This window comes from Mesoplodon bidens, assembly GCF_964165515.1.
Source record: "Mesoplodon bidens genome assembly, chromosome: 3".
Taxonomy (NCBI): Eukaryota; Metazoa; Chordata; class Mammalia; order Artiodactyla; family Ziphiidae; genus Mesoplodon; species Mesoplodon bidens.
In genome coordinates this window covers 11,258,348-11,273,357 of record NC_138178.1, presented here as the reverse complement: position 1 = coordinate 11,273,357, position 15,010 = coordinate 11,258,348, and the positions used below count along the sequence as shown (strand labels likewise).

Below are 15,010 nucleotides of genomic sequence, written 5' to 3'. Positions count from 1 at the left end.
ATTGCGATAGTTTTACTATTACTGTACCATATTTACTGTTTAGTAAACAGGAAAAACAAACAAAAAAGTGCAGAATAAATAAGCCAGTAAGATTAAAATTCCTGCCTACCAGTTTGAGTTAACAGGCTGACCTGTTAATTTTATACCATTACTTATGATAAAAGCAAAAGTAACTACATATCTGTTCGGATAATTGTAAAATACGTCAGACATGCCACAGTGGGACATGGGAGAAGCGGATGGTGTGGATATTTTATACCTTTCTAAATTATTTGAAACTTTTCTAACACGCAAGTACTATTCTTATAATTATTTAAAATACTTTTTTAAAAAATAGAAGAAAGTAACTGCTTCATACTTGCAAAATATGAAAGAACCCTCCAGAATTCCTGTTCTTGCTTCCCTACTCTAAAGCAAGATTACCTTGATCCACACGTGACAAATGGATATCTGATTTTAAATAGAACAGTATACCGATGGTGGAACATAATAAATAATTATTTTGAAAGTAATTCTAATAAATCTAAAGGAAAATTTGGGTTAAATTACATTTTTCAATTTATATCACACAGTCATGGAGTGGTAGCTAGGGCAATGGATGCAGATCCCAGAGATGAGTTTGCCTAGCAGCTCTTACCGTGACCGGCAGTGTGAATGTAACAGCCACTGACACTCTTCATCTGGACCCAACAACAGTATGGGCCTGTGGTTTAGTTTCAAGTACAGGCTACGTACAGTCTCAGGCCTACCTGGGTTCAAGTCCTAGTGCCATCACTTTCTTCCCTGTTACACTAGAAAAGCTGTTTAACCTGGCTGTTAAAACACAAAGTAGGCTCCAAATACCCTCGACAAACATCAGACACACCCGAGAATCTCCACAGCCATCAGAACTGATCTATTTAGAACTGAATTTTGAGTCCATGGAGCTAAAGGCTTAATGAAGTATCTTGAAGTCTGCACAGAAAAGAACACCCAGATCTAGCACTGAGAGCTACCATGGGTCCATTGAAGACATATTTTTTTTCAGTCAGCATCACTGTTTAGGTGACTTGACGGGTGGTGGCTATTTCATTCACCCTCAGTGTCTGAGAGGGCAACAAAATCGTTTTGTCTTTTTACAAAAGGCAACAGGAAGTGCTTTTTATTTTGTAGTATCACCTTAAAAATATGAACTTGTCTAAGACTATGATCATGGTCTAAAATATTATAAGACCACCAAATGACTCAAATGAATACAATACTATTGTATTGTTAGTTTAAAATGTATGTCACTGTACGTACATTTTACAATGTATGAAAATGTATGTTAGTTTAAAAAATGAGGTTGCCAAGTACAGGAGTACTGTTACCAGCACTAGTTTAATAACATAATAAATAATTCTTAATTTTACTTCATGTTTTTCAACATCATGTCACTGTCTTCTGTGAATTATGAGATTTATTACTATATACCTGTCCTTACATGAGGTAAGTTTTAAACCAAATTAAAATTTCTATGCCACCTCTCAAAGATGAGCTGAATGAGCTTCCCTGGTGGCACAGTGGTTGAGAGTCCACCTGCCAATGCAGGGGACACGGGTTCATGCCCAGTCCGGGAAGATCCCACATGCCACAGAGCGGCTGGGCCCGTGAGCCATGGCTGCTGAGCCTGTGCGTCCGGAGCCTGTGCTCGGCAATGGGAGAGGCCACAGCAGTGAGAGGCCCGTGTACCGCAAAAAAAAAAAAGATTAGCTGAATACCTCTAGAACAACTTGATCTATACATCACTTGAGGAGCAAACGCTCATGGACACCCAATCCTGCCGTGACCCAGGCAAATATATAAAAACTGAGACAGGCTTTCTCTTGGGTAAATGATGTTTATAGTAGCTGTAAAAATGTTCATGTTTATGTTTTCTTTACAATGAATATTCAACCTCACAGGGACAAATACATCTTCAAAAGCATATATTTTAAGTAACAGGTTTAAGACCAACATAAATACTTCTGAAGGCCCCTTACAGAACATTTTCATTCTAGAATCTGTTAGAGAGAAGTATTTCCACATATGGTTTTTTAAATCCCAGATTCTCTTTGTGTTTTATAATAGATTTTTTAAAATGCCACTTGTAGATATCCCACCTAAAAGCATTTATGTGGAAAAGAAGTTGCTACATTTCAGTGTCCTTCAGGGAACAACGGAGAGTCTGCATTAACTATATATACTCCTTCAATGCAAATGTGAATGAAGACTGGGTTTAAAAGTGAGGTTTTCTTTTACCATCAAGGATATGGGCTTTTAATTTCTTATGATTAAAATAACTCAACAAGTTTTAAAAATGAATTTTCTGTTACAATATATCAGGACCCTGAGGAACCTTGAAGATCTGTGTGCTCAGGTCACCCCAGTGAACCAACTTCTCCCTGTGTTGCAACACTTTGTATTTTCCCTTTATCTTAAATAAAACACAAGGAAATTAATTAACCTAATTTCCCATTGATCACATCCTTAGACCATGATTCCTTGCACTGTTGCTCCCCTGCATCAACCACACAGCAGGCTAGGATGGTAATTCTGTGCTTGATTCCTGGGAGTTTATACAATGCTGGGCATTCTGTGAAATGAGCTGTTCGTTTCACTGTTCTAAACAGTGTCCAACCAGTGCCTTCACCTTGGCAAGCAAAGAGACTACTGAAGATGAGATATCAGTTCTGTTTTGGAGGTGCCCTCTGTCTCTGAGTCAGGAGAATGCAAGGGTTCAAGGTAAAGTTTGCCCTACCGTGTGGGCATCACCTCCTGGTCCTTTGCATAAGTGGAGCCCTACAGGAGGACCCCCATATTTAGTTTCAGTCTAGTGACTTCACTGCCTTCCGTGGTTGTCTGTTGTTCTCTCACTGTGCTGAATGGTCAGGGGAGGACTCTACAACTAGTGCTGCTTGACTAAGAAAACCACCACAGATGGTTACAACTTCCTTGTTGAGACACTCAACCCCAAAAGAACTGTGCACTTAAGAAGGGTAATAACCTGTTGTCGGTAAACATGCCATTTTGAAATAAAATCAGTATGTCTTAAAAACACAAGGCTGATCTCCATGGATTTCGGTTAATTATATTTTATGTGTAAGTGAATAAACTGAATCATTAGGATTGACTTTAGTGATTTTTTTGTAAAAAAAAATGTTTACAGAAGTTTATTTATGACTTTTGTTGAGCTAAGTTCAAATGAACACCTTACAAATGAAAAACATTCTTATTTCCATTCCTACCACAAGGATTCCATCAGTTCTGAGTAAGAAAACAACAGCTATACACTAAAAGGAATTTAAAAAAACAAACAAACAACAAACTTCAGCAGCCACTGCTATTTCCTAGCTCTAATTGTTTTATTCTGCTGAACTACAAAATCAATTGAGGAAAAGTATTATTTTCCTGAATGAAATTTATTTTATTTATTTATTTTAACATCTTTTTACCCTCAGCAATATCTAAGCTTAATAAAGGAGTTAAGTACTCCAGTTAATTTGTTTTCTTTCTCAAGAGGAGAAAGATATTTTAAGATAAACGCTAAAGATTTTCAACTATATAGTTTCACTCCCTCTCTAAGATGCTAACATATTTTTCCCTTTGAACATTACTTCTAATGGAATGAATGGATACTGTTAAGAAAACTGCTCGGTAAGTTAATTTACAGACAGTAACGCTTATTGGAAAACCAATAAATGGCTTTCATAAAATTCCTGACCTCATAGTTTAAAAAAAAAAAGAATCTAATTCCTGGGGATACGTACTTGCACCCTGAGGTTTGGTTTTGGTTGAAGGAGTATCTAGAATGCAACATTTGGGCAAACAAACTCTTGAGGAATCTCATTCCAAATGACAACAATAAGAGTTTACTGTGGAATCAATAAAATATTCTCATGTTGCTTAATTGTAAAAAATGGACAATAGTCTCTCTCTCCCTTTGTTTTGTTTTTTTGGTAAAATGTAGAGAAAAACAGAGCGTTTGAGGTTTTTTTCCCTAGAATCTTTTAAAAAAAGTTTAATCCACCTCCATCTTTAAAGAATTTTTATTAACATTCATGACTATAAAACAATCCATATATTTGAATAAATAAAACTCACCACTTGGAGAATGTCTTCATCTTTTGGCATAACACTAAGTTCCAATGTGGTATCGCTGAAATTGAATAGACACATACTATTTTAGGGGAGGCAGAAGTATACAAGAAAGACATAAAGGAAAAAGAGTTAACTCACAAGTATTTTTTAAATTGCCTATGAGTTTAATATGGGAGTTTTAAAAATCTTTACATTTCAAATCCGAATCATTAAAATGAAAAGAAGTCATTTATATATATAGACTAATTATGTACAAAAGAGGGCACCCTGCCGTATGTTTGAGCTATTCATAATCAGTCATGTGTTCTTTATAACATGTTTCTAATTTAGAAACATGAAGTATATTACTTATATTGAATACTCCTGGAACAAAACTCATCAATATATAATTGTGTATTATTTTCTTTCAGGTCACAGAACAAATTACAAATTTTTACCACCAATTCTCTGTTTATCAAGTTAAAAATACATTAACATAAAAATAATCAGAGAACCCTCAAATTTAACATTTTAAGCAATATTAAACATCCTAATTTTGAAATATTCCCTCTTGGCCTCAAAGGGGAAGGAAATCAGAGTTCACCATCACAACCATCAAAATGACTCCTTATTTTTTTAAAACCATATAGCATCTCAACAATTTACTTTCTTCTCCATGATATAATTTTAGAGCCTTTACAGGAATAGCTCAAAGTCTCATTTTATTTTGGTACTGTAAGTGTCCTGTTAAAAATAATAGAGAAGTTTCTCTAGGTTTAAAACAGTTCAAAGGGATAAATTATACCGAGTCCTGTGATCTGGAATTACACTTAGATACGGCAAGGAGAATAGTGCTATCCCCAGCAAGTGCTTCAGTATCTACCCTAACAATATCAGATAGATTTTCCCCCAATACAGTCAAGAGATTAAGAAACAAACAACAACAAAAACAAAAAAACCCAAATCTAATAATTTACTGGTGTCTCTATTTGAACCCTTATTTTTAGGTTCATAAATGCTGAGAGAATAGTAAAACAATTAGAACCACAGGTTCAAATAAATTCTACGAAGAAAATACGTAGGTACTTGTATTTCAACATTTAGAGTTGGTAGAAAATACATACTGATGCTTAGATAAATTCTTCTGCAAGGATACATTTTTACATTAATACACTGCAGAATCTCAATGGCTTTGTGCTGCATTAATCCATTTGCTACCAACTGCAGACAAAAGGAACACAATTTTTTAAAAGAAAAATAAGATCATGAAAAAAACAGTATTTATTTTTCAAATTGCTTTATTGGTTGAAAAATTAAGACTGTCATTCCAAAGTGTTATTATTATTCTGAAAGATGAACTGCACCAGTAACAGAAAAAACAAACAAACAAAAAAAATTAATGTGGATTTTGAGGAAAACAAAGATTAAGTTATGGTTGTTTGGAAAAATAGTACTTTTAAAGAAGAAATGTTAACAAATACACTAAAAAACCGTTAAGTTACAGGCTGACAAAACATACTGGTATATTTATGATCTAAATTATTTGCAGTAAAAGAAAATTTGGGTGGATCTCCCCACTGCCTCCGGGGAGGCTTTCAATTCTTCACCAGTGCCCAGGTCTCCTCAATATTTAAGATCAAATAGGGCTCACTGTCAGGAACACCTAGAATCCAACAGTAAGGAGAATACTCTGAGATCAATAAATCATGATCACATCACCTAACTGTAAAAGTGACAACATATTAGGGCATTCATGTACATAAGTTAGATTATAGCATGAACAGCTTTAGACATGGTTAGAGGAGCTTGATAGAATTCTTCAGAAAATAATGAACCTCAATTTAATTACAGACAGGTGAGTATGGCTAATATAAAGCAACAGATCATCCAAAAGTTACTGTATTTGAATCTGGGAAGAACCTCTTGTGGTGATGAGCTGGAAATCGGATCCCAGAGTCATGGCTTATTCTTGACAGAAATTTAATACAGCAACCTCTTTGGCTTTCGATTTCTTTATTTGTAATTAAAAAAAAAATTCTAGGTGTGTGATAGAAAGAGTAGGACTAAATTATCTTTGCAATCAGTTGCTCTATAAATATTTATTTACCTTTAGAACTCAAAATCCTATTCTGTAGAATGTAGGCAAACAAACGGATTAAAAGATGATTTCTTGCTGTCTTTGTTAAAACAAATGAATTTGAGCCAAGAATATCATTCAGTAAGCTATTTAAGATAAGTTATCCTTAGTGGTTTTAAAATAAATTATATATGCATTTATATATATATTTATTATAAGCAAATTAGAAATTTGATTATCATTTCAAATAAAAGTAGGAAACTTAATGGTAAATCTAAAACATATGCCTCTCAGGCTCTAAAGGATTTTAATTACAAATCTGATAAATTTGCCAAAACAAAGCCACCAAATAAGCCATCCTCAGATAGTTTGTTCTTGGCAACTTTCAAGTGCATTTTCCACTTTAAGGGGAAGTTTCATATTTCCACATCACATCAATTTCTTATAAGAATACAATACTGCATTAAATCTACTAGCTTCAGTGATTTATAAGACCCATCTTTGGCCAAAATTAATCCTATTTCAAGACTCTTACCTGTTCTGGATTAAAGCAATTACTTGGGAATAGGTCTTTCCAATAACACTTTCTCCATTGACTTTTATAATTCGATCACCTTCAAAGAGAAATTAAATAACACATGAGGAATTCCTTTAAAAAGTCACTTGTGAGTACTTTTGAAATATCTCTTGAGTAATATACTTATTTTTAATATATCCTTGCTCGTTTTTCAAAGTGTCTTTTTACAAAAATGAACCTAAACTTTAATATATCCAGCTACTTATGAAATATAACTATATTTTAAATAAGAGTCCAGCCATCGATGAATTTAGAAACCTCAAAAAGTATAATCACCAAGTGACCACAATTATACTATTTATGCTCCTATCATCTGTTTTCTGAGTTGTAAAACTATTTATTCCTCCGTTTACCCTGTCATTTCTAATAGAGAAACACTGTTTAACAGCCTTAGACAATTATTTTTGTTATCTCAGTGGTCTCTAATTTTAGTCCAACTGATTTTCTTTGTCGTATTCTCTCAGTCTATTTAGTTTATTGATTAGTGCTACATTGCAGAACTTAAGCATGGGCATGGACATGGTTTTGACTTTATATATATTAACTTGTTCTTCATTTTAATGGGGAAAAGGATGTTTGGTTACTCAGAAAAATTCAGTGGGAGAAAGGACAGAGGAAAGAGGAAAACAAGAAAAAACGTATTTTTTGTGGGCTTGGCACAGTCCCTCAACTTCATCTTCCCAACCTTGGGAAGCTTAGAATATGAGAGATGATACATTCTAGGTAATAGAATCCTACATGTTCACTGATGTACATATTATATATACTAATGATATTGAAATTAGGCTTACTTTAACTATTACGAAAAAGATAATTAGTAAGTTAACAATGCATCCTAATAAATCTTACCAGTGACACCCACTATTTATATTTGTAGCTGCAAAGATAACATTTTATTCAAAAGGCGGTAAAAGATGTTTTTCACTAATTCCCATTTTAAATTATTTCATGTTTAGAAACAAGAGAAAAGGGTAACTATTTTAGTGTGTGCATTAATCTAAACTAAATCCTACTTAGTTTTTTTAATTAAAATCACAAGTCACAAAATATTTCAGAACAAACAGCTACCACATCCACTGACAGCTGCAGATGAAGCTGGGCTTGCATTGTGCTGGAGACTTAAACTACTCTTTGTGGTGGACAAATTCATTCACCTCTAGCAGGTCAGGCTCTTCCAGAACTTGGAGCTCCAAGATTATTTCATTTACTTCAACGAATATCTCCTTCATTTGCTATTTTATTAAACTTTGTCAAAATTAAATGTACGCAAAATAGGTTAAGAGGGCCTCTGAGGGTCCATTATCTGAGGTGTAACTAAAAGTGTCCACAATATATCAATTATGGTATTTCTGCCCACCCATCCATTTGGGTATCAAAAAACATATAACTAACTAGGTCTCAAAAACAGTAATAACTGATATGAAGAAAAAGGAAGAAACATACAGTAGGAGACAGAAGGAAAAATATGGAAAAAATGCAGTAGAAAAGAAATTCAAAGGTAGGTTTGAGTAAGAATATCATCAAGCACCTGTGCACAATCCGGCTTCAAAAGCAGGTCCTCCCTCTTTAACCTGTTTGACAAAGATGGTATCCATGGGTTCCAAGCGGTTTCTTTGTTTTCCTGTGGGAAAGAAAAGATCCAAGGCATAATTTTACCTCACAATATTTTCTTAAAATAGCAAAATAAAAAATGATATTTAATTGAGACAGTGAAGCAAAGATGTTTTAAATGAAGTGTTAAACACATATCTTAAATCTGGATGCTAAAGTCATCATTAAGAGGCTTTCAAGAACTCAAACATTTATTTTTCTTCTTCCATAACACAACCACCACAATAGCAATGATTTCCATTTACTGGGAACATTCTGTATGTAAATTATTACACTAAATATTACGCATACCTTAGAGCTAATTTCCATAACAAGTAAGTATTTCTACCACCATCGAATAAAAGAGGACACCGAAGCTCAGAGAGACTAAGTAAATTCTCTTAAGGTCACACAGCTACATTACACAGGCGGTATTCAACTCTACTGCTTTTTAACACTGCATGGTGTTAAGCACTAAGTCATAATCCTAAATAAGACAGTTCTTTCCCTTCAGGGACTCTGGAGGGAGAAAGACATATGAACAAAGAATGGTACTACAGTATTAAAAAACAGAGACAGCGGGCCTCCCTGGTGGCGCAGTGGCTGAGAGTCCGCCTGCCGATGCAGGGGATACGGGTTCGTGCCCCGGTCTGGGAGGATCCCATATGCCGTGGAGCGGCTAGGCCCGTGAGCCATGGCCGCTGAGCCTGCACGTCCGGAGCCTGTGCTCCGCAACGGGAGAGGCCGCAACAGTGAGAGGCCCGCGTACCGCAAAAAAAAAAAAAAACAGAGACAGAGGCTTCCCTGGTGGCGCAATGGTTGAGAGTCCGTCTGCCGATTCAGGGGACATGGGTTCGTGCCCCTCCGCGGCTGGGTCTGTAAGCCATGGCCGCTGAGCTTGCACGTCTGGGGCCTATACTCCGCAACGGGAGAAGCCACAGCGGTGAGAGGCCCGTGTACCGCAAAAAAAACAAAACAAAAACAGAGACAGATACAACATACAGTCATGGCGATGAGGAGCACGTGATCAAATCTGAAAGTCAGTACTTCACAAACTGCTATCCATGGATCGTCTGCATTAACAGCTCAGGGGTTTGACAAAAATCAATGTTTTGGGGTCCAATCAGAAATCTGCTTTCTTAAGAAGTTTCCCAGATGATCCTTCTACACACTAACATTGGAGAACAACTGACAGTTTCAATACATAGAAGTCAAAGAAAGAGTCACAGGTGAGAGGACATTTAAACTAAGCGACAAGCACCAAGGTAAGTACCGAGAGGGCATAAACAGGTAGACACTGGTTCTCAGAGTGTGATCCCCAGACCAGCAGCATTAATACAACCAGGGAATGTGCTGGAAATGCAAATTCACGGACCCCCACACCCCAGATCTACTGAAGCAGAAACCCTCATGTGACCGTGATGCATACTCAAGATGGAAAATAAATGAACCAGAAGACACAGCCCTGACCCTTAAAGAAGAATAAAACTGAGAAAATAAGGCATATATATGTATGGAGTACTTTAATCATACTTGTTAGACTGTGGCACTGGGCAGAATATGACTGTCAAATATAAAGAATCCATAATTATTGTCACATAATACCGAATTTTTATCCAGATCTGTCACAAAGGTGGCTCAAAAGAAGTAGAAACCAATAAAGGAACATCTATCAGCAACTCCCCTTACATATTTAGCTATTTACTCTGAAAGAAATCCTCTAAAAGCAGTGAATGGCTAACTCTCCTTAAAATGCAACAGGGCACAGAGGAAAACTGCTTATGTTTTAGACACCAGGAGATAGGGATCCAATCCTTGCTTTGCCACTGGATAGTCCAGCTGCAGGTAAGTAAACGTTTTTACTTAAAAGAAAGTATTGCTTTTCTTTTACAGTACAGAGACATGTTTTTGCATTCTTGAAGGGTTTCTATGAAGACTCAATAAGATAACATGTAAAAGCGCTCAGCATAGCTTGTAATTGGAGCAATTCCTTGGTAAATGTGTATTTCCACTCTCCACGGTGCTTAGATGAAGACTAGTCTCATATTCTTACGTTTTCGAGAATGAAAAATTTGAAAGGTTATAAAAATATACTGCAAAGTATCTATCATCCAATTTTTAAAAATATAAATATATATCAGATCTCTTCCCAAGGAAACTCTATACAGCTCTCTAAGTTCAGAAGATGTGAAAATATTATAAATCCTTTGGTCACTTCTGATTGGCTATGACAGCCAGCCCTGATTGCTTTCTCCATGAGGTTTTGGAGGAAACAGAGAACTAATGCTAGTTAATTCCCTACTGTAAGGAAGAATGTCCTCATTCTTAAGAGATGTTTGCCGAAATACTTAGGGACTAATTGTAATCTTATATCATCATATTTTATAATTATATTATTACATTTCCAGTATTATGATATCTGCAACTTAATTTTCAAATGGCTTGAGAGAAAAAAATAAGCCAAGATAGCCAAACACCCAGACACATGTATGGATGGACAGATAAAGCAAATATATATTCAACATTAAGTTATTTATTGAATCCAGGTAGACAAGGTATTTGCTGTACTTTGAAAATTATAATACAAAGTTTGGGAAAACTTTCTGTATGTGCCAGGTTTTATATTTCTTCACAGAACTTGCCATCCACTACTTAAAGTTACATGTTTATTTGCGTTCACGCTGGTTGTTTGTCTCTTCCACTAAAATGAAGAGCAGGGATTTTTGTCACATTCACTGATGCTCACAGCACCCAGAACAATGCCTGGCACAGAACAGGCATTCGATAAAGCATTATTCAATAAGTGAACAAATTTATTATTTAATTCTTACATCAAGCTTTCAAGAAAGTCATTATGATTTTAACACTGTCACTATACTGAGGAGGAACCAGACTAAGTAACTTACGAAGAGGCGGAGTAGGGATTTGAATCCAGATCCAAATCCAAACATGACGTTCCCTCCTGCTTCACATGTAACTGCACTACGTATTCAGTTGTCAAGTTTTACCAAATACAAGTAGACAGTCCACTTACAACTAGTTTGAAAGGGAAAAGAAGGTTTCTTGCAATATAAGTCACTTACAATGCAAACACTTAATGCCAATCCAGCTGGTAATCAGGCTAGGTCCTTATGTAGCCAACTCAACATTTACAACAGTTGGCATTTAAGGAAAAACCATCTCTTTTTTCTAGGCTAGAGATCTGAAGGTTTAATAAGTTTTGCTGTGCCAAGTCACTGCTTTCATGGAAAGATTTATATAATTAAAGAGAGGACGCATTTTTTTAAATTAATGTCTTCTAGTCCACTATGTCCCAAAGGTGATCATACCATACTTATATTTAAAAATACAAAATGTAAATGAGCATTAATGAATTCTACAAAATAATAAAAAGCTGGCTGGGTAGCAATGTAGTGACTTCTGAAAGTTCTGATAGGCACTTTCACTCACACGGAATAAATGTAGTCCAAAATAATTTGGTTTTGATTTCTATAAAGGAAATACTAACTTTGCAATGACTACCATTATAAAATCAGAGAGACTTTGCCACAAATTCACAAATCCTTCAATACACTATGCCTGAAAATACATGAAGATGGAATAGACTAAAAGAAGGGCCAGTCTTGGGCTTCCCTTGTGGCGCAGTGGTTGAGAGTCCACCTGCCGATTCAGGGGACGCGGGTTCGTGCCCTGGTCCGGGAAGATCCCACCTGCCGCGGAGTGGCTGGGCCCGTGAGCCATGGTGGCTGAGCCTGCACGTCCGGAGCCTGTGCCCCGCAACGGGAGAGGCCACAGCAGTGAGAGGCCTGCGTACCGCAAAAAAAAAAAAAAACAAAAAGAAGGGCCAGTCTTACAGCAAGCACTACCACATCTGCTGAGAGCTGTACTTTGATTCTTCTTGTTCACTTTCCTTTCTGGACTGTCTCCAAAATTCTGACTTGCTATTACTACTGTAGATTTTAACCAATCCCTTCTGGACAACAGAAAAATTTCCCATAGGCATCCTTTAATTATAGGCAGGTTTAACTAAGAAATATCCCTCTTTTCAATTTCTATATTCCTTGACTCTAAGTCTTGTGTTAAACACGTGGTTCAATAATTTTAAGAGTGTCATCTCTTTAATATATATATGTTCTTTGCAATTCCACTGGAACTGGAAATCACAAGCATCAAATTTAAAGTGTGTGTTATTCAATCTCTTACGTCTTTAGTTTTTTAAAGTCGGTTTCTAGATATGCAAAACAAAAAGTCCGATCCCGAATTGTAATTAATCAGGAAAAAGTATTCCTTGCTTCCCTGTAGGATCATTTGGCAGAGCCAGGTGGCTTCCCTGGCAATTCTTAGTAAAAAGCCTCTTTCAATTCTACATGTGTATTTTATACTTTCTCAATTTTTTGAGAACACATAGGATGTGTTTCAAAGAACTGCTAAAGACCTTATTTCAAGTATTATTTCCTTGACCTTATCAAAAGAAAAGGGAAATGTGTCTTTCTAGCACACATATGTAATTAAATCTTTCTGTATTTGAGAAAAGGAAGAAGACAATGACCTTACATGAATGAGAATGGCTAAAATGAGTAGGTACTGAAAAAGTCCCACTTTATGCTATTTAACATACAATTAGTAAAGACTTAAATAAGAAGCTATAAAAAACATACATGAATTTGCCTGAAGCTGAATGTTACACTTTGAAATCAGAGAGAATGCACATACTTTTACATTATAGTAAATATGATCAGTTGGGGAAAAATAACTCAACTAAAAGAAATAATAATATATAGGTAGTAGCTGCCATCCAAATACTGGATGAACATCCAGGTAGATATGATTTTTATTCTCCATACCTAGTATAAGGCAGTGGTTAACAGCTTGAGCCCTACGACCAGGTTACCTGGTTTAAAATCCCAGCTCTACCACTTAATTTCCAAGTAGGGTGACTGGATTTTGCAAAAATGACTGTCTGTGAGAAATTTAAATTTAATTGGGCATCCTGTAGTTTATCTGGCAACCCTATCCCCAAGTGATGTTAGACAAATGATTTATTTGTACCCCAGTTAACTCATCTGAAAAATGAGGATCGTGACAATTTATTTTTACCTGGCAAGGCTACTGTGAGGATTAGAAGAGAGAATCCATTGAAATACTTATATGATGCCTAATACAAGTAGGTACTTAATCAATGTCATTACTATGCTAATCTGATGATAAAGCTTTAGAAAGTTTACATAGAGATCAGGGGTGAATGAGGCCAGGGGACATGGTGCTTGTCACGCTGCTCGTGCTTGATTAAATACTGGTCCAAAGAGTAACAATACAGACTCAACTGGCATGTTGGGGGCAGTTGAAGAGTACAAACCGAAGAACACCAAAGAAAAGAAGGAAGAAGGAAGAGAGACTATACAAACAAATTTCCAGTAACTGACACAAACTACTCATCTGTCTTCAAAGAGACTGGCATCTAAAAGCCAGAGTGCTATAATGACCCTCTTCTTTGGAGAATGCTAAAATCCAAATCACTTGCAACATTTAAATTGTTTCAAAATTTGAAATATGAAGTATACAAAGCAAGCAGCCTAAAGCAAATAGATTATTTTCAGAAGTAATATTCTTAGAACTATACCAGTTAGAAACGAGACACAGAGAATGAAGATACCCAGAGAAATAATAGATATAGATCAGGGAATCCTATAGTTAGTTCTAGGGACAAGAGAAATGTATTTATCAGAGTTAAAAAAAATTATACTCTAAACAAAGAAATACCATCTTACATTTTAACCAAAAGCAAAGCATCAGAAAATAATGGTTATCACTCAGATTGAGATTTAAAAAAATTTTTCCTTCTCTCTCATAGTTCTCATAGGTGCTACCGAACAATTTTTTAAATGGAACCAAATCTCTGTTTTTATAATGACAGTTTTTTTAAGTATTCTTTTTACTGATTTCTTTGTTGTAAAAAAAGAAAAAAGACAAAAACAAAGAAACCCTCTATCTATCTCTACACTAGAAAAGGCTGTTGAAGTTAAACTGTGCTTCATATGAAAGTTAAAGTTAGATAAGCCTTGGAAGACGTGTGCTCTCCACAAAGGCGGAAAGCTATAGAGGTTACATAATGGAGTATTAAAGCTCTAGGCATTAATTATTTAAAGAAAATCAATTAAATAGCTTATTGAAATTAATATCTATTTTTCAGACCCAAAATAACTGAAACCACAATGTAGATTGCGACAGACAGGTATCAAAGTTAAATCTGAATAATAAAAAATGATCTTTGTTTCTCTTTGCTGGGTCACAGATTGACACAGAAACAACAGGGCATGGAGAAGCATTTATTGAGCAAAAGTTAGGAATTATGGATCTATTAAGGCAAAAAACAGACAGAGGGAGTGATAAATAGCAAATTCAGGCTAGTAGTTACCTCTGGGGGAAGAGAATAGAAAAGGAGTGGTATGGAAGGGTCTTAAACATATTTATAATCATTTATGTCTTAGTGAGCGAGAAAGAGAGAGAGAAATGGAGGAGGGGGGTGCTAAAATGCTAAGATCACAAGGACAGATGGCCAGCATTTGGAAGTCACATTTCTTCCCTTCACTTTCTGTTTGCCTGAAATATTTCATAGCTGATTTTTTTTCATTGTTGAAAACAGGCTTCTAAAAAAAAAGAAAGAAAAGAAAACAGGCTTCTAATTTTTA

At 35.6% G+C, this 15,010-nt stretch overlaps 1 protein-coding gene across 7 annotated transcripts in view; it reads right to left on the bottom strand.

Moving 5' to 3' along the window:
* The window catches only part of ARHGAP21 (Rho GTPase activating protein 21), a 129,737-nt gene that overhangs the window by 38,979 nt on the left and 75,748 nt on the right, over positions 1 to 15,010 (bottom strand). For all 7 annotated transcript variants that reach the window (XM_081228983.1, XM_081228980.1, XM_081228982.1 and 4 more), the window contains 3 exons: positions 8,260 to 8,352; positions 6,690 to 6,768; positions 4,102 to 4,156 (listed from right to left, as the gene is read on the bottom strand). In XM_081228983.1, coding sequence (XP_081085109.1) covers positions 4,102 to 4,156; positions 6,690 to 6,768; positions 8,260 to 8,352 — 227 coding nt within the window. The remainder of the gene's footprint in view (positions 1 to 4,101; positions 4,157 to 6,689; positions 6,769 to 8,259; positions 8,353 to 15,010) is intronic.